We start from the raw sequence: 26110 nt of genomic DNA, 5'->3' as shown, positions 1-26110 counted from the left end.
GTATTTGCGCGCAGGTATGCCGCTTCCTGGAAGGCGCTCTCGAACCCCGCCGAGTTACAGTATTATGTACACGGACTGAGTCACGGCGCTTCCCTGGAAAACATAAATAAATATGGACCTGATTGCATTTATGTGGATGTTTGAGGGCCGGTACATAAGGTGCGCGGGTGCGTCATGTGACCCAGTGCAGTGCTCTGATTGGCCGGCTGCGGCGAGCGACTCCCGCTCCGTCGTAAAGCAGACAAACAGAGAAAGAGAGCATCAACAGAAAGAAGGAAAAGGACATGCTTGGACAGCAGCGAGCCGATGTTTACCTTTTAATTCTGTTCGTTCTTCTAGTAAACCACTCATTTTTATTGTTTAATTCTAACCCGAGCCCTAAGCCTCTTCTGCTCACAGAGGCTGCATTTATTCGAATAAAAATACTGAAAAATAGCGTAAAAAAAAGTCAAATATTGTCACGGTATCAAATCGCTTTCTATATGAATGTATATTGAAATGTAATTTATTTCTGTGATCAATTCTGTATTTTCAGCCTCATTATATAGTCACTGCTGTTCAATAAACATTTCTGATTAATATCAGTGTTGATTTTTTGCAGAAACCACGACGCTTTTTATTTTTCGTGAACACAACGTACAAAAGAGCAGCATTCATTTGAAACAGAAATCATTGGAAATATTTTAACTTTCACTTTTGATCAACTCAACGTGTCTCGTCGAGGAGCAATATTAAATTTTTTTTATTTTCAGTTGTTTTCAACATTATTAATAATAATCAGAAAATGTTTACTGAACAGCAAACCCTACACTGAGGGCCGGAGTAACGATGCCAAAAAATTCAGATTTCATCACAGAAATAAATGACATTTTAACAGATATGCACACAGAAAGCAGCTATTTTAATATTTACATTTTTTTTAAACCAATAAATGCAGCCTCGGCCAGCAGTCCGTGTATGTATGTATATATATGCATGCATTTTTTCTCAGCGAAAGCGTTTCGGTGTGTTTTAGCAGGACGGTGCTTGCCAGAAGAGTCTTGCGCAGATTCCTACATTTCATAACCCCGCAGGGATTCACAGAACTATGACGCATTTGGCCTCCGCACTCCTCTTTTTCTCTCTCTCTCTTTCTTTCTCCAGAAAACTACTGCGAGTCATTGCCGGTGTTTCCGTCTTTAGCCGCTCCAGAAGCGAGGAGAGCGTGCTTACGCCCGGGGGAGTTTAAAAATGCCATTTACATGCAACTTTAAACACATTTTCTAAGTAATTAAAACATGCATCTATTGCTATGTTATATATCCTGTCTGGATACCATCTCACTGCAAACGACATTTCGTGTCGATGGCTTATTTTTGCACTTTTCCAGGAAAAACCGGGCGCTTGTGTAGGATTGTATTAACAGCCCGGATGTATACGAACTTGTAGCTGTTGCTAAAGCGAAGGAAGTCCAGCGGAGAGCTTTTACGAAGCTTCTGGAGCGCGCGCTTGTTTAAGCGTGTCCATCTTTCTTGTTCTGGGATTTAGAAACGAGTTTGTAGCACGAGGCCGATTTGAAAGAGCGTCACATGGACGCACAAGAAAGAGCCTTTCAGAGCCACAAAAGAGACATAATCTCCATGATGACAGCCTTTTTTAAGCGTGCCGTGAATGCTTTTTCTAGAACGAGAGGGAAGGCTAGCTGGGAAACTCCACTGACGGTCTGCGTGCAAGAGGTCAAAGGTCACGGCCTCTTTTTTTTTTTTTTTTACCATTTACTCACGCAAGTGGGATCGTTCCCCCCCGAGCAGATCCCAGCGGTATTCGGGAAGATTTATTCTTCAAAACCGAAGCGATGACGTAGAATATATAGATATTAGGGCTGTTAATTATGGAAGCTTGTTTTTGTCACAGGCTAAAGAAAAAGGCGTTTTATCTCACAGTTCAGATTGTTTTTTCCCCAATAATTCTGCATTTAAATGACATAATTATGACTTTTTTCCCCCCTCAGAAATTGTCTGAATTGCAAGATTTAAAGTCAGAATTGGGTTATATAGTGCAAACGTATATACTCACAATTTCTAGAAAAAAGTAAGATTAAATTCAATTCACAATAACCATTTATATACCAAGGTACTAGTTTTTTTTATGAACAAATGTATATTTTATTATTCATTTTTGTTAGTTTTAATACTTTTTAAAAAATTAATACTATATACTAAAATTAATCAATTATTTTAATACAATTTTTGTTATTTTTTTAATTAGTTTTGTTATTATTATTATTATTATTATTATTATGTTTTAATTAAAAATGTTTTGTGTATTTACGGTTTTATATTTAGTGAACTACAATAAACACGTAATGCACGTTAACATTAAATAAACACTTATTTGCAATATGCAATAAAAGTAAATGCACTTATACAATAAAAATAAATAAATAAATAAATAAATAAAAAAAATAAAATAAAATATAATATAATATATATATATAACTGATTTGAAGCAAAGCAGAGGCAAAATAAAACCAAAAAAGAAACAAAATAGTCATCATATCAAAAAAACTGCAGTCGACATTATCTGAGGGGGAAAACAGACGAATGGGTAGAGATTTTGGTGATAAAAAAAAAACTACTTTAGAAATGAAATTGAAGCTCGTATAGGTTTGTTTTGAAAGGTTTTATCAGTTGAGGTTGAGCTCTATAGTCTACCACAGCAGATTATAGACACTTGGTTACTGGAAATAAATAAATAAATAACTATATGAGGTGTTTTGGTTTTATAACAACTTTCAAGTGGTTTTGATCCACTTCATATAATAAAAATTTCAAATTTGGCTAAAACCTTAAGATCAAAACATAAACTGAATCTAAAAACTAATATTAAATATGAATAAGCACTATAGCAGTCTCTCAGTGACGGACCCTGCTCTAAGCCCACCGTGTTTTGATCGTATTTGTTTCCAATGAAGACTCCAGCCCTTGCTTTGAGGTGTGTTTCTTTATTAAACCGTCTGTGATTATATATTTAGATCTAGTCGTCCAGATCAAACGGTGACATCCACAGGACTGCAGAGCACCAGGATCACACAGCAGTACATTTAACTTTTCACAGTTATGACACACCTGTCAATGAAACCAACGCGTCTGGAACGAGGCTAAATCTTCCACAGGACAGCTAGCACCCCAAAAAATATGCATTTATTCAACTCTGAGTGATTTGTTAAAACGTTCCCATGAGGAAAAAGCGCCTCGTCGCCATCGCCGCTGGAATTCTACGATAAACCACTTCGTCACGGGAGGAGATGATGACTGTTAAAAATCATTAAATAAAGGTAAAAAAAAAAAAATGCATGCAAACCAAGTCACTAAATGCAGTCCCTCTGCTGTGCAGTAAAATATGAATCAAAAATAAAGAAATACTGCGAAAACAAAATGCTTTGGCAATGACTTTTGCATTTATGGCTACGTCGAAGACACCATCTCCACGTCTGCTAATGCATTAATATCTACTTTTTTTTGCAAAATTGCAAAAATGTTTTTTGATGAGTTCTATATGAAGGTCAAAAGCCAGCGTGTCGATGTTCTGCGGAGTCAGAGAAATAAAGCACCAGAAGCTGCGTCTCCTGTTAACAATCCAGCCTTCAGGAAGAGACCCTCAGCTCCTGGACGTCTTTTAAAGGAGCGCCTCACTCCACAATGAAGCATGTGCTCGCTCTCGAGAGTTTGTTTCTTCGTTGGATTTGTCTCTGCGGTGAACGGGTGCCGTCGGAACGAGAGTCCAAACGGCTGATAAAAGAATCGAGCTAAAACGGCTCTAAAAATATATACGCGGCAGGATTTCGACGTGAGGAGATGCGCTTTATCGTCAGTTTGGACCCTCGTTCCGACGGCACCCATTCACTGCTGAGCATCCGTCGCCGAGGCAACGATGCAATGCCGCATCTCTACACATCTGACGAGGAAACGGAGAGCATTTTCAGCCACGTTGGTTTTTCTGGTACATATCTTTTCAGTGTAGCTCATTTCAAAGGCTAAATGAAGTACTAGGGACGATCTGATTGTTCATTTTATTTTAGATTCGCGAATGTTTCAGTTTAAGAGAGATTTCTTCGACCGCCCGACCCCGTCGGATGAGTTTAGATCAGCTTATAAAATGAGCGTTTCTCTCCTAGCGCTGACGAAATGAATTATCTTTAGCGCTCGAGAGATGAAATGCAATGAACTTTTTTTCTTGTCGCGCTCTCTAATGTCATCTGGAAGATTAGATTTAGTTTGTTTGTTCTTAGAAGTGGACGATAAACACAGATTTTTAAGCGTTTCAGACGACATGCAGGAGAATATCTTTGTTTTTACGTTTCATCAAGGCCGCATTTATGCAATCAAATATAAATAAATTGCTGAAATATTATTACAATTCAACGCGGCTTGTTTCGCAGGCGAATATCTGTTAAAATGTAATTTATTTCTGTGATCAAAGCTGCATTTTTCAGCATCATTGCTCCGGTCTTGAACGTCACGTGATCTGTATAATACACTGCTCAGAATTGCTCAGTGTCGAAAACCAATATTTTTGTGGAAGCCATCATTTATATGAAACAGAATAACACTAAAAATATCGCTTTTAATGCACCCTTGATTAAAAAAAAGTGTTAATGCAGCTTAAAAATATAACCATAAATGTTCGTTTATCAAAAGATAACGTACTTGCCAAAGCCATGAACCAAAAACGCATGTGATTTAAAAAAAAAGGTTTATTAAAAGAATCCCAAACTAATAATCAAGTACGAAGCGAAATGCTGCTCCGATTTAAAAGCACCTAAAAAAAAACACGTGCTCCCAGCGTCCCCTAGTGTCCAAAAACACACAGCATGCAGCGCTCCGGCTTCGTTTAGTGCCGTGAAACACACAAACACGTCTCGTTCGGTCAAGTGTAGTGTTCTCCCTGAATTAAAACATTAAATAGGTCGCCCTGCTCCCGTCAGAATGACAACTGCATGCGCTTAGGTGACTGAGGTGGAAGGCAGTTTATGCTCGATGTAAACTATAGGCTTGGGAAAACACTCCCGTCTTTGCAGCCGCGTGATCGACTCGGCGGGCGACGGTTTACTGGCGCTTGCTCCGCAGCACTGCCCTCCAGTCGTCGGCCCAGGACCGCAGGCGTCTCTGGGAGGGGTTGGGAGGAAGGTGCTTGTTGTGGCAGGCGGTGAACAGGACGTGCTCCCAGGACGGGCTGGGCTCCACACCTGCGGCAGAAACACAGGCTATCAGGCTGGTTACCGGCGAAGGAGGCATACTGGGGACAAACACACACTTCATTAGAGGACGCCATGGAGACAGATGGAAACGCGTGGAATTTGCATTTATATAAAATGGCATATATATATATATATAAATATGTATACATTTATATATATTTATATAAATATAGAAAAATAATATATATATATATTGTGACGGGCGTCCGGGCTCGGTGTGTACCGCCGGGGAAGCAGGCGCTTACTCACCCAGGATATCAGGCTTGTCATCGATGAGGATGTCTCCGGTCACTATGGTCTTGTCTCTGGTCAAGATGATCTGCTCCAGGAACTCAGAGCCCAGGTGCTTCTCTACCCAGGCATACTGGGGACAAACACACTTCATTAGAGGACGCCATGGAGACAGATGGAAACACACTCAAATCTGGTTCAAACTGGTTGTGTGTGTGTGTGTGTGTGTGTAGAATTTGCATTTATATAAAATGTATATATATATATAAATATGTATACATTTATATATATTTATATAAATATAGAAAAATAATATATATATATATATATATATATATATATATATTTATATAGTTATTTATTTTGAATATATATATATATATATATATATATATATATATATATAAATATAAATATATAAATATACACATTTATAAATATATTTATATAGATATAAATATAGAAAATATAATATATATATATATATATATATATTATATAGTATATTTATTTATTTATATATTTATATTATAAATATAGAATATATATATATATATATATATATATATATATATATATATATATATATATATATATATATATATATATTTCTAATAGTTACAATTTTTTTATTTACTATAAGTTGAATAATTTTTAAATAGTTTTAATCATTAATCAAAAAAATTTAAATCATCAATAATAAGGATTTAAAAAAATAAAATAAAAAAAGAACAGCATTCTATACAATATCCTACTGTCAGTGTGATTGATTTATGTTTACATATGAATGTATATAAAATACATAAATTAAATAATAATAAATAAAAAAGCTAAACAGATCAAAGAACCAAAAAACTAACTAATAATAATAATAATAATAAAACTCACAAAACATACAAACAGATACATAATTAACCTAACATTTCTTTTAATCTGGAAATAAATAAACAGTTACAGGATTTTAACAAACTGAAATGAATATGAAATATTCCAGGCTCTAATGAAGTAAGTGAACATAGTCTAAGGAAACAATGTGTTATGTCAAACTAAATGATTAATTCTAATTTATTTTTTAAACGTCGCGCAAAAATCATGGATTAATTTTACTTGCATCCAACGGACTTTCAAGAAATGTCCAAATACATGCATTTAAAAAATAAAGGGATATACAGAATATATTTATCACCGTGCACTTACTACGTGTTCAGGGCACTTTAATCTTAACTGCATGTAAATGCACACTACAATGAATACTAAATACTGAAGCGTGGGACTTTAGACCCCACTACACACATAATCAGGAAATAAATCAATCAGACCAGAGTCCAACTATACATGAAGCTCAGCCTGATTTTAAGGGAACCTTACCTTTTCATACGGACAGTAGCTGTAATGTTTTATAGGACTGGTGCAGATGAAGACGTCCGTACTGAGGAAGGAAAGACTCATTAATACGCCGAGCTCATGAAAGATGCACTTGAGACACGGATGGGTTTTGGGCTTACTTCTCCATCTTGGACATCTCCTTGACGGCCTCCACTCCTCCGGGAAGGGGCTCCAGCTCCATGAAGAAGTTTTTGGACTCCCAAATGCTGATGGCCTTTTCCTGCAGTTAACGGCATGTTTATAAAATGCACTTTAAGACACATCCGTTGCAAGCATTTGTAATAAACGTATCAGTAACGATCGTCAACTTGACATTTTATAATATACCATATTTTAATTTATTACAATTACGTTGTTATGCTTGTTTAATTATATTTTAGAATGATTGATAATTATAACCTTGCTGAAGAAAAAAAAAAAAAACAGCAACTTTTATCAAGCGGTCTGTTCTGAGTCACCATTGACTTCCATAGTAGGGAAAAAAATACTATGGAAGTCAATGGTGACCCAAACTTTCTTCCAAATATCTTCCTTCGTGTCATTCATTTTTGGGTCAACTATTCCTCTAATTCAGTCCGGGACGGTCGAATCTAGTCGGGTTAAATTATTTTCAGATCATGCAACTAGTTGAGATGCCGGTCTAGTTTAACCAGCTGACAAAACCCCTCAAACCGTTCTAAAATTAACCAGCAGGTTTAAGATCCCTGAAAAACCAGTTTAGACTTAACCTTTCCAAGCCAGAGATGTATTTAAGGTATGTAAACGCCTTCGTTAAGTGAAGGTTCTTTTAGCGTGACTGTAATCTTATGAAGGTTTCATTGATTTAGATGAAAAGCTCTTAAAAGTTAATACTTTTGGGACACACATCGGCACACACACAAGGTTTCTGCTCGCTTTCGGCCTCCTAGAAACACTTTTGCACACCACCAGAAAAAAAAAAATTCTATATATCCTGTGCAGTTTATTTCAAAGCTGCATTTCGGGCATCATTACTCCGGTCACGTGATCAGAAAACCATGTGACAGCAGAAAATCAAAGCAGAGCTGAACTTTCTCGGGTTTCTTCGATGAATGCTTACAGAAATAGAAATCTTCTGTAACATTACAAATGCCTTCGGCGTAACTTTTGATCAATTTAATGCATGCTTTGATAAAAAAAAAAAAAAAAACTATCATTAATAATAATAATAATAATAATAATAATCATACATACTCAAAACTTTCAAACAGTATAGCATATAATGTTACGTAAGCTTTCTATTTTAGATAAATGCTAATGTTTGGATATATATATATATATATATATATATATATATATATATAATATAAAAATAATAAATTTACATAGAATAAATGTATATAAATAAATAATATATATTTTTATCTATCTATATATAAATAATAATATATATTTAAATATATATATATATATATATATATATATATATATATATATATATATATAGATATATATATATATAGATATAGAAAATTTATATAAATAAATAATATATATATATATGAATAATGATGCTAAAAATTCAGCTTTAATGACAGAAATAAATTACATTTCGCAGTATATTAACACAGAAAGTGCTGTTTTCAATAGTAAAAATATTTACACTTTATCTGAAACTGTCCCATGATCTCTTCTTCACACACACACACACACACACACACACTTACACACAGGTCACTCCTCACGTCCCCATACTGCGTGGACACCCAAAACCCTCTCCTGTCCTCTAAAGAAATGAAAGGCTCGTTGGGGAACTTCTCCTTGTACTTCTTTAAGAATCCTCCCTCGAAGTCCGCGATCACTCCGTCCATGTCCACCAGCACTCGCAGCCTGCCCTTGCTAGTGCTCATGCTCGCGCTGCACAGACAGCGAAAGCCCATCGAGGAAGCGCTCCTCTCCACCCATTTCCCAATCCTCGGCAGCAGAGTCATGATAACCGACCTTTAACTCGTCTGAACCCGTCGTGGTCACTCGGCAGTGCGCGCTAACCGTGTTTGTTTGTAGCAGGATGAGGCCGGTCGTGCTAGCTCGTCTCATTCAGCCGGCTCTCTGTTGTTTTTGCTCATTGTAAACGCGTTTGCTGGGCTCTTTTTTTCGGGGTCAGAGGGTCTTGTGTTTTTCCAGGGGTCGCTGGGGATGAATCGCAGCGTTGCCGACCTCGCGTTTCTGCATTTGTTTACACCTGCGCTAGCAGCTAGCGGAAACCGCGAACCCTGTGAATGAGATGCTGCTCATAGCTGATGCAGTGATGTGTTTACGTTCTTAAAATCATACTGTAATCTGGTGGCTATTTCTGGTTTACGGAACACAGTCTACCCGAGATTGTTGGTAGGGAGAGATCACACACTCTCGATTCTTTCCCTCGCGGGAACCACTTCCTGTAGTCCCTACAACAAACAGCCGGGTTCCGGAAGTTAACGCCCTGTTCATTTTCTCCGTAGGGGAATGGATTTTGAGCGATAGCTTGTAAACCATTAAAGACATAGCTACTGTGAGCTAAGATGATGTTAAACGATGCTGTGTCCTTCAGTCCGCGTTATGTCGCGGTGTTTAACAGTGGAATGCATGCTGAAACTACATTTCCCATGATTCCTTTGCAAGTACGTTTCGCCTCAAGCGCACGATTTTGCAATAAACTTATATATTATAATATATATATACTAAATCATATTTTTGTAGTTAGTTTTTTCTAATTTCCATTACGTCATTGTAGTTCATTTGCTTTCAAGATCTTTCAATGGGAGCACTTTTCTGTTTTTATATCGTGCCAAAAACAACGAAATCGATTTATGATGCATATAGTATGCCTACTACAAATAATATTTTTAAATTCTATATATTATATATTACATAAAAAAGCTTTACATGGCTAAATTAAACGGTATTTCTATTATGTTTTCTCTGTACACTCGCAAGTAAAGTTCAATACTTATGCCCTGGTATTTATTTCCCTCTGAAAATTATGAAAAGTATAAAAAATTAACCTATAATACATTACATTATTATTTAACAGATTTTTTGTTTTTATTTAACCTTCAAGATGATCATCTCTCCAGTCAGAATATCTTTGTTTTGCACCGGAAGAAATACTGACGCGTTCCTTTTACGTCTTAAAGGTACATATCGATTTCAAAAGCATAATGCTGCTTTTTTTTAATTTAAATAAAACACAACTCTGCAAATACACAAAAGATAGGCGTTCGTTGTTGTGAAATATTTAAACATAATAGGAAAAATGCCATTCTCTTTCTGGCAGGAAAGAGCCCCTGCCTGAGATCTCGTGGAATCTGAGCTGTCACTCAAACCTCGCGATATTTGGGTGCTGTTGGCGGCTGAGGGCCCGTCGCTTCTGTACAGGAGAGCTGCTTCTGACATTTGAATGAAAATCATCTTCCCAAAAGCGCAAAACGATGGCTTCGGCTCTGGAGCAGTTCGTGAATAACGTGCGGCAACTCTCCGCTCAAGGTACCGCCGTTTACACGGTTCGCGAGCGCTCGGGCTCACGAATACATGAGCTAACTAGCTTCATGCTAAAAGCCGTTAGCGCGATAGCATGCTAGTTGTTTATATATCGGGCAGTAACACATGGCGCTTGTTTATCTTACCCTGTTCGTTCAAGTCTAAATAAAAGATTAAATGCTGCAGAATAATCACACATCTCGGCTTATTCCCGGGCAGCTTAGCTTTTACGCCAGTGAAGTGACTGGAGGTGTCATGCTAGCTGAGTCATTTATAAAATGTGGTATAAAATGCCCACCGTAACGAACTACTCTCGAGTTTGTTTGCCATGTGTTTAATTTTCATAATAAGGGCGGGTTGTCGTTATTTAAAAAACTAAATATGAGGTCTCGATCGTGTATATTTGTATTGAACTGATGGGAAATTCAGTTTTCATTCATAATGCTGTGTTTCTCAGGTCAGATGACTCAACTGTGTGAGCTGATCAATAAAAGCGGGGAGCTTCTGGCCAAGAATCTCTCCCATCTGGACACTGTTCTTGGAGCGTTGGACATCCAGGAGCATTCCCTCGGCGTTTTAGCTGTTTTGTAAGTCGGTGACTTGTTGATTCGCAGTGGACCCGTCGGGTGTTTAACCTCCTTTTGAGAATATGTGGGTGGTGTTTAATTGCGTTGCAGGTTTGTGAAGTTTTCCATGCCAAACATCCCTGATTTCGAGACCCTGTTTTCCCAAGTCCAGCTCTTCATCAGCACCTGCAACGGAGAGCACATCCGATACGCCACAGACACATGTACGGAAACACAACAGCGGTATAAACGCGGCGCTGATGAATCTGTGCTAACGTGTTTTGTTTTATTCCTGCATGCAGTTGCTGGTCTGTGCCACCAGTTGACAACTGCCCTTGTAGAAAGAAAACAGGCGAGTGTCTCTCGATGATCTTGGAGGTGTTACCTTTACGCGATAAAGCTGACATTGAGTTTTCTTTTTCCTTACAGCCTTTGCGTGGAATAAGTATAATCAAACAGGCCATAGACAAGATGCAGATGAACACAAACCAGCTTACCTCAGTGCATGCAGACCTGTGTCAGGTGAGGCGACTATTAGCTAGTAGCATGCCGTTTAGTGTCCTTGAATATTTGTCTCGCTTACGGGGAATGAAAGGAATAGTTCACCCAAAATTCAGGCCGTTCGAGACGTAGATGAGTTTGTTTCTTCATGCTTTGCAGTGAATGGGTGCCGTCAGAACGAGAGTCCAAACCTGTGATAAATACATCATAATAACCCACACCGCTCTGGTACATCAGTTAATATAATGCTTTTTTACTGGAGGAAGTGTTGTTATGGTTTATGGACTCCCATTTCAGTCCTAAGCAACCATTTGAAGTTAAAAACGGCTTGTTTCTTACAAACGCAGAGCTTTTTGCTCCACAAGATGGACTGGAGTGGTGCGGATTATTGCTTTTATCGGCTCTTATTCCGACGGCACCCATTCACTGCAGAGGAACGTCTTTCCCTAGTTGTATTATGTTATCTAAAACACATGAATCTTGTGCAGTGCAAACAAATCCCCTCTAAATGATATCAACTGAGTATTAAATACAAGACAGCCCAAAAGTATTTTGACCACAGACCATAAATGTGACACCTATGTGCTGGATTCCAGAAGGTGGACCGCTTTTGATTAATTGGTATTTGCTGCGTAACAAACGATTCGTCCCTGTGATTACAGTTATGCTTATTAGCGAAGTGCTTCAAACCTGCAGTCCCATTCCTGGAGTTAGACATGATGGATATTTGCAAGGAGAACGGAGCATATGACGCGAAGCACTTTCTATGTTTTTACTACTACGGAGGCATGATCTACACGGGTCTGAAGAACTTTGAACGGGCACTGTATTTTTTTGAACAGGTATTTTAATTTTTCTGTACAGTTTTACTTAAGCTAATGCTGGGACAGGAAAGCTCAAATCTCTTTAGTTTGGCAATATTCAATCAAAAAAAAATATATATATATATATATATATATATATATATATATATATATATATATATATATATATATATATATATATATACATGTATATATGTGTATATATATATATATATATATATATATATATATATATATATATATATATATATATATATATATATATGTATACATGTATATATATATATATATATATATATATATATATATATATATATATATATATATATATATATATATGTATATATATGTTTTTTTTTTGTAAATTTAAAAATAGAAAAAAAATCCTAAACATTTTCTTAAAAATGATCTATGCATGTTTTATCGAATGTTAATATTTAATCATAATAAGTTTTATGTACCACAATACTTTATTTACCTACATACTAAATTATTGCACGTGTCATATTGTTAATTAATGGCACAAATTAATCAGGATTTAAATAAAACAATTGCATGATGGAAATAATTACAACCACATAATTGCAGAACAAATGCTAAAGGAATATTCACACAGTTTTTCTACCATGCATTAATTTTAACAGTAAATCAGTTTTTTTTTTGTTTGTTTTTTTTTTGTTTTGTTTTTGCCAAAAAATAAAAGGGTGTTATTTTCATTTGATTAAAAATTTAAAAATGTTCAATTGATTATCAGAAAACATAAAACGCAAGAATTTCTGGAAAAAAAATAAAGTAGGGCCCTATTGTTCAAAATTGAGAGTTTTGGACTGAAATGAATGTTTTTGTTATTACACAGAAAAGTACTGTACCGTTTAAAGGTACAGATTAAAATGTTAACGGTACCCAACGCTAAATAAAAAGCACCTCGACACCACCGTGATTGAAATGATGTGGAAACCTTCCCTTTTCATTTTCCTGTTGAAGGAGCGTCCACGTTATGCGTTTTTCTGTCTGCGTGCAGGCAATAACCACTCCAGCAATGGCCGTCAGTCACATCATGTTAGAAGCATACAAGAAGTACATCCTGGTGTCCCTCATCCTTCACGGCAAAGTACAGCAGCTCCCCAAATACACGTCACAGATCGTGGGCCGGTTCATCAAGGTGAGTGTTTCTGCCTGGACGCAGTGGATTCGGCTCGACCCCGTGAGCTCATCGTGCTTCCTGTGTGTGTGTGTGTGTGTGTGTGTCTCTTAAAGCCCCTCAGCAACGCTTACCACGAGCTGGCGCAAGTCTACGCCACCAACAACCCCACCGAGCTGCGCGCCCTGGTCAACAAACACGGAGAGACGTTCACACGGGACAACAACACCGGCCTGGTCAAACAGTGCCTGTCCTCGCTCTACAAGAAAAACATCCAGAGGCTAACCAAGGTCTGAACGTTAGAGATCTCATTCATTCAGCGCACGAGAAGTTACCCCTAAAGATCGTCTCGTGGTAGACGCCGCAAAAAAAATCAACTCTTCGATGCAGTGTAGACTTCTTTACACACCAGGGCTGCTCGATTATAGCAGAAATCATAATCAGGAATATTTAATGGCATTATTAGTGGATCAAAACTTAATACGAGTAGTTCATTTAAAGATACCTAATATATCAGGCGTACGCTTTCTGTGCATAAGGGCACTATGAAGTGTACATTTTAGATAAAAGCAAAACTTTCAATGCTGTGCTCAATACCACATCAGAATGCTTTTTATATATATATATATATATATATATATATATATAAGGAGAAGTCCTCAAAAATGCTTGCAAAATAACAATAAAATAGCAAAGGTAAAAACCATTGGGGAAAAAAAGGAGAAACAAAGTAAATCGGTGCTTTTATGTTTACACACAACGTTTATTACAATTGCAAAAATAATGCTGAGATTTATGGGGTTTAAATATGCCGTTTTTTAAATGCACGTTGAAGTACGGCGAGTGAATCATTGAGTCATTTGTTCAAATGGCTGATTCGTTCAGAAACGAAGCAAGTGGCTTGATTCAATGACTCGTTCATAAATGATTTTATTCGCTCCGTTTATTAAAAGCCAAAGGTTGATTTTTAGTAATGAAACAGTTCTGCTGTATTAAATCTGGCGCGATGTTTATAAACTCATGAAATCGTACGAGCTAAAAGTTAGACGGCGTATTTTTCATACAACTGCGTTCTGATTGGCTGCGTTGTGCGTCATGTTCATCATCAAGCTGCAGTTAGGTGCTGCATTAAATGCATTCATTTTAAACACAAAATCAACACATTAACTCGACAGTCTGGTACGTTTGAGTTTGACTAGTTTTTGGGATTGACAGACGTTCCTGACATTATCCTTACAAGACATGGCGAGTCGAGTTCAGCTCTCCGGCCCTCAAGAAGCTGAGAAATACGTCCTGCATATGGTATGACCCCGGGCTCATCGCATGCGTTTTACATCTTTATGCTTCATATGTACTCTACTTGCTCAAAGCTTTCCTCCTTCGTCTCTCAGATCGAGGATGGAGAGATTTATGCAAGTATTAACCAGAAAGATGGCATGGTCTGTTTCCATGACAACCCTGAGAAATACAACAACCCTGCGATGCTCCACAAAATCGACCAAGAGGTTCGTAATAATAATAATAATAATAATAATGATAAAGCGGTGCTTTTCTTCACTTAGTGTTTGTGTGCGAGAGAACGAGTCCTTGAAAGAATCGAGTCAAACACCAACAGCGTTATATATTTATAGTCTTATCCTTTTTAATAACATGCCATTTATTACAATGTAATAAAATAATATTATAAATACAGTAAAAAATATTATGGAGAATTACAATTAAAAATTACTTTTTGTGATCTGTTAGTTTTTTAATATAATGAAGAAAATGTATTTAAATACAGCAATATTGTGTCAGATCATTAAAATGGCAATACAGTAATATTGTGAAAAATATAATGCTGTCAAATGTATTGAAAATGTTTATTTACATAATGTGTACTGTGTATAATACACTGTATTTAGAAAATGCACATGTATTTATATATATAATATAATATATAAACATTTTTCTTAAATATATATGCATGCAAAAATACATGCATGTCTATATATATATATATATATATATATATATATATATTTCTTATTTTTCTTTCTAAACAAAATTGTAAAGTATATATATATATTTTGTTTTTATTTTTTTTTCCTAAAAATGTTAAAGTTGTGGTGTTTAATATCTACTTTTAACTCTCACATAGTGTTTCACGAAGGATTTTTTTTTTTTTCACCCTCCTCTGTCTTGACGCAGATGCTGAAATGTATAGAGTTAGACGAAAAACTAAAGTCCATGGATCAAGAAATCACCGTAAACCCACAGTTTGTGCAAAAGGTACAAGTCTGAAGGAGCCCACGAACCATCAGCTCAGTCCCAGACTCCTGAAGGACAGGCTTTTCTAACCAGGCGCTCTGTTCTTTGTTGCAGAGCATGGGAATGCAAGAGGATGACGTCGGCAGCAAGACGTCGAGCTACTCTTGAGAGGATGGATCCCTGCTTTGCTCACGTCCCCTTCCTCATCCCAAAGCCGGAAGACCCTCATAAGAGCAAAAATCGGTTGGACTATATCGGAGGAAAACATAAATGTGTGGAATGACCTTTTTTTTTTTGTTGTTTTTTGGTTCTGTCACAGCGCACCCTAAACAAGAACTTGTTTTTGTCAGTGTTTATTTATCAATGCTTGGTCGACATGCCACTGCATCATTTATGGTCATACAAATAAAGATACTGGACTTCTTTGTTCAAAAGAGCCGTGGAAAATTGCTTTCGTATGCTTGTCTTTATTGCAACCCCCGCAGAACCAAACAAAGAAACCGAAACCGTCCGAACCGCGCGCAGTATCGTTGATCCGTGATCTTTCGGCAGCTCCGAGACCGGCGGCTTGTCTAATGTCGTGCTCTTTCTCGTCGGTCGATCCGGTGTTTTCTTCTCCAGCCTGTTCCTGCCGTGATTCAGCATTCAGTCGTGGCCCGGGCTGAAGGAGTCGCTCCGGTCCTCTAGAGGTCTCTCATGTTTGGGGCTTTACCGTAAATAGATTACTCATCAAATACCTAGAAGCTACTGCTACTCCAGCCTGGATTCACCGAAACGGCTTTAACCCTCGAATTAAAAGAAAACCGTGACAATATTGACCTCTTTTGATTTTGGGGTGTCACCCCCAAATAAACGTGATCATCTGAGGTTTATCTTAATGTTTCTAAACGCTTCTTGAGAGGAAAGTCTGCTAAATTATAGAATTGGGTTTGTTTCCTTTTAGTATTATTCATAAACTACTTATTAAAGCTATTGGGGTGTTTCTTGAGAGGAATGTCTGATATTTCCGTCGTGGCAGAAGACCATAAAATTTAAGGCTGTCTTATTTTAATATACTTGTAATATTATTTATAAGTGACTAAAAAAAAATATATATATATATATATATATATATATATATATATATATATATATATATATATATATAATTTTATATATATATATATATATATATTCCTGTGTCACTATATTAGATTTTTTGTTGTTACATACTTCTAAATAATTAATTATTGTCACTTTCTATTAGATGTCCCTATTAGATCATAAAATTAAGGTAAAATTTCAAATAAACTTGCTGTGATATTGCTCATAAACAATTATTTGGGGGTTTTTCATCTGAATGCCTTATATTCTCGTGTCACTATTAAATGAAACTGAATTTATTAAATGAGCTTCATTTCCTAACAAAATTATATAAGAATTTTTTTTTTTTTACTCTATCACATAGTTAAATTTTTACAGAGGCTTAATTTTCTTTTAATATTGTTTATAAATCATTTATTGATGATACCGAGGTGTTTCATGATTGTATAATATTGTATAGTCACTAACACATTAGATCATAAAACAGATTTGTTTTGTTACATTTTTGGCAATGCAACCTTTTATTATTATTATTATTATTATTATTATTATTATTATGTTTCTTGAGAGGAATGTCTCATATCTCTGTCACTATTAAATAAGATTTGAAGTTGAGAGTACATTTTTACTATAATATTACTTAATTTACACAATGTTCTTTTGTTTTCACCTTATATGCATTTTATTATTTGAGAGGATTGCCTTATACTCTTGTGTATAAATCGGATCATAAAATTGAAGTTTGCATTAATAAATTTAATTTTAGCATGCATCATTTTCTTAAGTAAACGTTATATCTGTATTTTATTTTTCGGTGTAAAACGTCCTCTTATATGTAATCGACAACAACAACAAAAAAAAAAACATGCATTCATAATTCAGCTGTCTTGTTTGGTTTCTCCAACCCGTCCTTTTTAAATATTCTGCTTCCGCTTCCAAACAAGCACGTTCACACCGCATCTCACACTCCTGACAACACCGATTTCCTATTCCACAACTCGAAAGCAGGTAGGCATGTGGACTGTGTGTTTTCTACTTGAATGACATAACCAACAAGAAAAGAAGGACCGACGCGAGGCGCGACGCAGCCAATCACAGGCGCGCCTGCGGCGTACAAGCCTTTGAACGAAGACGAGCGGCCGCGCCGGCCAATCGCATTTGAGAGTTCTCGAAAGCGGGCGGGCGTTTAACGGAAATGGCACGGGCGCCGGCCAATCGCGGCCGCGAATCGCGAGCCGTCCGCCAATCGGCGTCCAGCTCGGCGAGGATCGCGTCGCCCACGGTGCTCCGTTGAATTCCATTGCCGTCCATTAAAACAGCCGACTTGGAAAATACAATATCAAAGCGTGCTCAGTTACACCGCAAGCTCGCGCGTCCGATTCGCGTCAGGGATGGCGTTTTCGCGCGGCGAGGCTATCGAGAAGCGCTCTCCGCATGCGTAAGGCACGCATCTTCGACCCTGTCGTGGCTCGCTGCATTGCCTGGCGAGACGGAACAATTGGTGGATAATTCTCCTCGTGACTTCAGTTGAGCTTATTTCATCGCTGAAATACAGAGGAACTCGAATGTGTTTTCTGTCATGAGTCCGGCAGGGTGCTCCCATGTGAACGGTTTCAAAGTGGACAACTGGAAGCAGAATCTGCGCGTCATTTACCAGTGCTTTGTGTGGAGCGGCTCTGCCGAAACCAGGAAACGCAAGGTAAATAAAATAGACCGGAGCCCAGTGGTGCAATGCATCGGGTCGCCGAGTCGCGTTAACCCTCCCGAACGCAAACGGACGTGCAATTCGCCAGGGCTAACGTGATTTATTTTCGCCGAGGGAGACGGATCCGCGTCCATCCCTATGTGCACGCGAGCGGATGGCTGGCCTGCGCAGACTCCTCACGCGTCGCTTTCATAGGGCTGGACGTGGGACGCTATTCCGCGATCGGCGGTTAACTTGCGAATTTTAAGTGGCCGTTCGCGCGGCTCTTTCCCCCCCCGGATCTCGCCGAAACGTTTTCTGACGCCTGCCGGGCCTAACGCCGGCGATCGATCGACCGACGCGCGAATAGAGGTTTCGGTTTCACAGTTATCGCAGAATTTGCCTATTGTGCGGCAGGACGAGCGACTTGCGTCGGCTGCCTAAACATCTCGATTTTAACACGTCCATGATGGAGCCTGTGGTGTCGATTCGCGAGCCGAGTCGATCGGTTCAGTGAGTCGTTTGAACCGGATTAAGCGATTCGCGCTGAATCGGTCGATCGGTTATTTGAACGGAGAACCGTTTCTTTCTTTCTTTTGAACGGCTTCAACTCGAGAACCGTTTGTATCGAACACATCGTGATCCGGATTGACAAACCTCTCAACTAAATCCATTTTTTGAGCACACTACGAACTATCTTTTTAGTTAAACTACGTTTGACTTTGGTTCAACCATAGGTTCCAATCCCATTCACTTTTTCCTATAGAGGAGTTGATTTTTTTAAAATATTTATATAATATTACACACATTTTTTTTTAACCAACAACACCCTATAAACACATGATGGCTAATTTCATTGTAATTTTTGAATAATCGCGACGAACAGCGATAGTGAAAGACTACATTACCCATGATTCTGCAGAGATTCGTCACCAGTCAGAGAATAGAAACACTCTAAACCTGAAAATATGCTTTTTGTGTATACATAAACACATACTCAAATCAATCTGCCGTTTCAATTCAGTTATTCCTCTAGCTTTACGCCTCAAAGACATTCATGGTTTTCTTTTTGCTTCAAATCGAAGTATGTGAATCACATCATAGCTGGTTAGTTCGGTTCACGGTTTAAAACTCTTCTACAAAGAGTTTTGAAACTCGTATTCCAAATTGGATCCGCAATTGATTCAAACAAAACCACTGATTAGTCGTTTGATTTGAACGGGTTCACCAAAGCAAAGCTTTCGAACCAATTCACGGCTCTTTTTTTCAAAGGATCTGATTCAAGCCTGAAATGAGTCACAGTTCCATCACATTTCTATGATAGCCAAGCGTGTGGCATCAGACGACAGCTTAATAACTAACTATCCTCGCCCAACCCGTCTCCCTCTGGAAAAACAAAGAGTTATCTTGAAATGTGCATCATGATTCATTCGAATCGAATGTCACCCTCCGTATGTGTGTGTGTCTCTTCGTGCTTTGGCCGGCCTCCCGTGTTAATATGTCCAATAAATAATGCTAAACATCATTTTATGGACGAATCTTTGGTAGCAAGACGTTAATATAGGGTGAATGGCGTCATGCCGCCTCAAGTTACATCTGGTTCACTCAGGATTGCGTGACTCACTGGCACAATTGAGGTCAAGAGAACTGAGTTTTATGAAGGATAATGTTTTCTTACCGCATTGTGTTTTGTTCTCCAAGAAGGTGGTGTTGCTTTTAGCTTAATTAACCATTCTCATAAACCCTAGAAGGCCTAATTTGGTGCGTTTTGTTTCCCTGCATGCAAGTTATTATTGCGTATGTCCTGTACGCTCTTTGAAATCCAATTCTCTTTGGTAAACCGTCTTTTGGGTTGTGTTACGCCACATATGACCTATCAGACACGCCCGCTGGTCTCGGTATCGCTATACTGTTTATTTAACGCCGCGTTTAGACGTGCTCAGCCGAGCAAAACGCACAGGAAGGAGCGTGTACCCATCTTAGGTCTGCACCGATCGCAAGTATTCAGAAACCAGATCTGGATCGGTCGAGCGCAGGTGGGAAAGCGCCTCTCGCCTCTCGTCTGTCCGGTCCCTAGCACCCGTGAAGGGACAATGGGAATACGAGGAGCTCGGTAAACGCTAGAGAGGCTCTCTGCCAGCGCGGCTCCGCTCCGTCCCATCCCCCTGCTGCAGAACAACGCATGCCGTGCGGCGAAGGCCTTCGGACGCGTTCGAGCCGGCCGGCGCTCGATGGCCGCCGCAGGCTCCCGTTCGGATTGGCTCACCGAAGGCTGCGGTTCCTTCCTGTTCTCATCGGTTTTCTGTAGTAATGGCGAAATGCATCGCTTGCAAAGTGTGCCAAGAACGGGGTTTTTTTTTTTTGTTTGAACCTGCTGAAGAAGCGTCTTATAAATATCAGTGCTTCGCGGTTTAGGAGAGGCTAGCTTTGAAAGTAGGGGTTTGCGAAGACACAATGCCTATTTTAACGATAGTTTTGCTGAATGTGTTATTTCGGTCGGCTGACTCCCAAAGCTTCGCATTCTGTGCAATAGTTAGTTTACACTTGTATTTTACCGCCATGTTTTCTAACCCAATTAAATGCATGCATCAATTCTTGCGTCGAATTCTTGGAGTTAATCGATTAATTCAAATAGTAAGACGCTGTAGAGCCGAGTGAGTCATTGAATCGGTCGTTTAGCAGATTCATTCCCGGCGGTTGACTGATTCGGTAACAAAACACTGTCGTGTTGCTCAGAGACACGTAACCGTTTTCGTTCGCGGAATAGATCAAAGACGGCATATCAGTCAGCTAATATCAACTACTTATTGATTTATAAAACATCTAATAAATACCACATTGGCAATTGTGCTGATATTTGGATTTAAAAAAAACCTGCTCTTGTTATACGAACTCTTTCAGATCAACTATTTTTAAATTTAAAGCACGAATGCGCTCGTGCACTAATTTTTAGTGTTCGTAGCGTGTTTTTGCGATATGCTCCGTAATGTCGAATGGCATAACAGCATTGAGATGCTTTAGATTTACCCGCCTCGTGTCGCTCATGAACACGGCAGACTGTGATTGGTCGATCCCGTCTAAGTGGGCGGTTCTTATTCAAAATATAAAATAAAAAGAAATTGCAAGACCGGTTATTTTTATTACATCTATATCAGTGTGGGTTCAGATTACCCGGTGGGTAGACCACATTGAACGCAGTATTATTAGCTGTTGCGTATCAGTAGATTCAAACATTGCAATTGAGTTTTTGTGTTTTCACCACCATTCTTGTGACTTACTATAAATACGGGAGGTGTTCTACCATGTGATGATGACACCTCACGTCTACTCCGTCCCCCAGCGCTAATCCCTGCCGATCTGCTTTATGAATCTCGCGTGGATGACGGTGTTTGCTTCGCTCAAACGGCGAGCGAGCAGATCGTTCATTACATATGCAGGAACGCCCGCGGGCGCTTTCATTTATTTATCGTACGTGCTTGTGTTCACCTAAGCTTAGCTTCGCATCTCTGGCCCGGTTTATGTTGCTTTTGCCTCGGATCATCTCTGAAGTGGGCAGAGATCACTATGGGTGAAATGCGGGTCTAAATCGCTCTTTGATCTGATCACTGAAATCACATTTGGAGGTGCAGCGCATTGCATTTGTAGAGTGATTTATACTGATGCGTCGTAGACGGCGACGCATTCGAAATAAAAATATAATGGTTATGATAATAGTAGTAGTTACGTATTTGTGTATATTTCCGTTATATTTGTGTGTGTGTTTATATATATATATATATATATATATATATATATATATATATATATATATATATATATATATATATATATATATATATATATATATATATATATATAATATATATATATATATATTTTTTTTATAAATATATAAATATATAATTTTTTTAAATGTATTGTATGTGTATATCAATTTTATTTACCTTTTTTTTTCATATATTGGTTTCCGTTTAGTTTCACTGGTATTGGTACAGACCAACATTTTGGTGGTATAAAAAATTGCTCTTAAATATTATAAATAGGTTATATAAAAATGTATTTACTTATATAAAATGTTTTTAAATAACTTTAGATATAAACAAAATAATGCTTTTAATAAATATAAAACATACAATGGGTTTTATTATTATTATTTTAGGCAATATTTTTATTATTTTTCTATTATTAATACAGATTTTATACTTCTTTTTTTTTTTTTTTTTTTACCATAACCTTTAATTTGCATATTTTTTGTTATTGCCAAAATTTCCTAAATATAGACCTAAATATTGCACCCAAAAAAAATGCTTTGCTTTTCAATTTGCACTGACACTAATAATGACGACTTAATTCATTTCTGTCCATTTCATACATATTCTGAGAGCCGTCTGCTTTTAGAGGAATAGCGTTACCAAAGTTGATCAAAGCCGTGGCACCGAAGCTTGTCCAGTTACCCGTATGCTCTTTATTTAGCATTAAAAACAGTTTTTACAGGGCGGCTGTTGCACGTCTCTTCTTCATGTAAAGTCATACGGGCTTCCAGCCCACCACCAATAATTTGTTGCCTGCGTTTAATACACACGTCTCTCTCTCACGGCGTCCGAAGCGCTCGACAGCAGGCCTCGGAGCAGTTCCTCAAGATACGGAGGATGTTTTAAATCAGAGAGACAATGTGACTCCTGGAAGAAGATAAAGGACTCGTGCTCCCCTACGCTTTTACCGGCTCATAATTCATAGCCTTACAAACGCTTAAACGCCGCTTTTGTGACTTGAATACGAATCAAGATCGTTTGATCATTTCTTCTTCTTTTTTTTTATCCCACGATGTTTTGTTCTGGGGTTTTAGCGTTCGGTGGAGGAGGGCCGCTTTGTTCCACAGGCAATAAAGATTACGTTCAAGGCTATACCGCAAACTGCTGAACGTTGGTGGAGTGATAAACAAGAAGTAGAGACTGCGAGCTCTGACAAAACATCTTTTTTTAGACGAAAAGTAAGAGCGCTTGCACGGTGCTGGCCGGATCGCGCGAATTCAGCAGTGCGTTTTACGTTTTGGTGAAATGCAGCACATGTCCGTTGCTTTGGCTGAAGGGAAGTCCGTTAAACGTGCAGCGTGGGAATTGAAGATTTATATCCGTTTTGCGGAGGCGCTTTGAAATGGGCAGGTGTGCAGAGAAAAATCAGATTGATATCCGATCGGAGAGAAGTCGGGTGTAAACAAGCCCCAGGATTACTTTTGATAGAAAGTCTGTTTCATACTTTAACAACTTCCTGAAGTGCGTTAAACATTGTGAGGGGGTTTGTGAGGTGATGGAAAGCAAATAGTCAAATCATGAACAGTTAAAAATATATATATAAAAATATATATATATAATATATATATATATATATTTCTTTTTTATAGATTTTATATATATTTTTTAATTTCTTTCTTTTTTATAGATTTTTATATTTTTTTAATATTTTTATTTTTTAAAAATTATTTTATATTTATATATAATTTTTATTTATATTTTTATACAAAATAAAATGTAAAAATAGACGTTTATTCATGTCATTGTAAAAAAAAAAAAAAAAATAGTAACTGTAATCGGATTATAATAAAAAAGGTCAATGTGACTTTTTTTTCCTCAGAATTATGACACACGACTCACATTTTTGACTTTTTTTGATTATAAAATCCGATTCCGAGGAGAAAAAAGACTATGGTCTCACCATTCTGACTTTTATAGCGACTTTGTCTCACAAATAAATAAAAACAATTTTGCCAATTTTGAGCGAAAAGTCTCGATTCATTACTCAACATTCATTGCATTTATTGTTTTTTACGTAATCTAATGTGAAGTATATTTCATAAAGTTTTTAATCTTTTTTTTTTTTTTTGTAAAAAAAAAAAAAAGTTTATACGCGTAATCACTTACCTAGCAATTTTTATTAGTATTTTTTTTTTTTAAACGTGCGTGTATTAGTATGTTTATATCTACATTAGATCTATATGCATTTCTTATATAATTTGATAATTGCGCTGGTGTTTATTTTTTCGGGGGGGGGAGGGGTTCTGAGTTATTAACCATTATTTAAGGATTAAGTAACTTGAATCACTCGAGGAGCGTCTCGAGCAGCTCCAGTTTGTCTTGATGAGTGTTTAATTGCAGAGGAGGGCCGGTCTGTGGGATTAAGTGTAATGACGCTCCGTGTCTGTGAACGTCCTTCAGCAGAAGGGGACTCTGGGTAATTGACAGGCCCTCTCTCCTAATTGCGTTGCGGTGCCGCCTCCAGCTTTTCAGCATCAGTCTTGGGCTCCCTGTGCGCTCGCTCTCTTTCTCTCAGCTGATCTCATTTATTTAGCCCCTAGCAGGCTTATCGCGGTCCGGGCAGCTTAGAGGCGTTCACGTCCCTCATCTGCATGCGTTTGAACTGTCATCCGTCCTTCATCATCGGCGCCTTCCCTCTCCGCGTCTCCTTTTTGTTTCTCGTCTTTGGTGTCTCTCGCCTCCCTTGATTCTCCTCGTCACCCACACGCCTCCTACTACACTTCTGATCTCGGAAACACGGCAGAGAGCCTGTGATTGGACGCGCGGTTGCCGCAGAAACTGCGAGAGCCGATGCCATTGGCCGGTGGAAGCTTGAGTATATAGTCAAGACTGAGCGCTGGGGTTATAGAGCGCCGCGTAGAGTTTATTCCTAGGCCGTAAAGCCCGAACGTACCTGTTAAAAATATTGTGGTATTTTTAAATGCATGTAAAGTCATTTCAAACGAAGTCTAATTTAAAAAACAGATGTGTTTGATTCAGTCACTAATTGTTAAATTAATATATAGTACGTGCATTGTCTGTTTTTACTATTTTATTTATATTAAATTTTTGAAATTAGACTTTGTTTGGTATATCAGTACATTGTATATTCAGTTGCGTTACAAATATTCAGTAATATTTTTCCATATGTTCCATCAATTTACAGTGATTATTGTAAACTAAAACTATATTTTATACACACACACACATATATATATACACACACACACACATATATATATACACACACACACACACATATATATATGCACACACACACACATATATATGCACACACACACACATACACACACACACATATATACGCACACACACACCCATATATATGCACACACACACACACACATACATATATACATACACATATACACACACACACAATATATATATATATATATATATATATATATATATATATAATGTATGTGTATATATATATATATATATATATATATATATATATATATATATATATATATATATATATATATATATATATATATATATATTGTATATGTATATATATATATATATATATATATACACATATCTATTTTTGCACTTAAATGATCATTTTTGTTACATAAAAAGGCATTAAACCTGTTATACTGTATTTCAGAGTGTTGCAACTAAACCTCAGTATTGTGATGAAATGACTAGTTTTTTGTCTTTTTGGTTGCCTTGGCGTTTTGAGTGGTTTTTTTTGGTCCAGTCGGTCGGTTCCTCCTCAATCAGAGCCCGATTCGATGGCCACCCATGATGAATCTCCTCGGCGCTGCTGATTCCTGTGTGAGTCGTGGCAGGATGACAGCGCTGCTTTGTTGCTGGTCACGCCGGATCCGTCCGATGCCTCGCTCTCTTTTGATGCCTGTTTTATTGAGTCAGCATCACAGTCTGGTTTCCTGGATAACAGAGG

General features: G+C 37.6%; 3 protein-coding genes across 5 annotated transcripts in view; 2 read left to right on the top strand and 1 right to left on the bottom strand.

The window, feature by feature from the left end:
• Positions 1-2963: 2963 nt before the first annotated feature.
• On the bottom strand, positions 2964-9259 carry LOC122333424 (5'(3')-deoxyribonucleotidase, mitochondrial-like). Its single transcript, XM_043231022.1, has 5 exons — positions 8542-9259; positions 6976-7076; positions 6839-6899; positions 5489-5603; positions 2964-5227 (listed from the first exon to the last, which is right to left on the bottom strand). Exons 1-5 carry the CDS (start codon positions 8803-8805, stop codon positions 5088-5090), a joined length of 681 nt encoding a protein of 226 aa, XP_043086957.1. The 5' UTR covers positions 8806-9259; the 3' UTR covers positions 2964-5087.
• Positions 9260-10176: 917 nt separating this feature from the next.
• cops3 (COP9 signalosome subunit 3) lies at positions 10177-16065 on the top strand. Its single transcript, XM_043231026.1, has 12 exons — positions 10177-10339; positions 10791-10920; positions 11011-11123; positions 11202-11251; positions 11329-11421; positions 12063-12242; positions 13246-13386; positions 13482-13655; positions 14581-14667; positions 14757-14870; positions 15556-15636; positions 15730-16065. The coding sequence occupies exons 1-12, from the start codon at positions 10285-10287 to the stop codon at positions 15781-15783; spliced, it is 1272 nt and encodes a 423-aa protein (XP_043086961.1). The 5' UTR covers positions 10177-10284; the 3' UTR covers positions 15784-16065.
• Positions 16066-17904: 1839 nt separating this feature from the next.
• Positions 17905-26110, top strand: part of usp22 (ubiquitin specific peptidase 22) — a 33120-nt gene continuing 24914 nt past the window's right edge. The window contains exon 1 of one of the 3 annotated variants that reach the window (XM_043230983.1): positions 17905-18397. In XM_043230983.1, coding sequence (XP_043086918.1) covers positions 18278-18397 — 120 coding nt within the window. In that variant the 5' untranslated portion in view covers positions 17905-18277. The remainder of the gene's footprint in view (positions 18398-26110) is intronic. The other 2 variants (XM_043230981.1, XM_043230982.1) reach the window with 2 other exon arrangements.

Source organism: Puntigrus tetrazona, unplaced genomic scaffold, assembly GCF_018831695.1.
Source record: "Puntigrus tetrazona isolate hp1 unplaced genomic scaffold, ASM1883169v1 S000000270, whole genome shotgun sequence".
Taxonomy (NCBI): domain Eukaryota; kingdom Metazoa; phylum Chordata; class Actinopteri; order Cypriniformes; family Cyprinidae; genus Puntigrus; species Puntigrus tetrazona.
The sequence above is the reverse complement of the archived record's forward strand: the minus strand, read 5'-3'. Positions and strand labels throughout refer to the sequence as shown.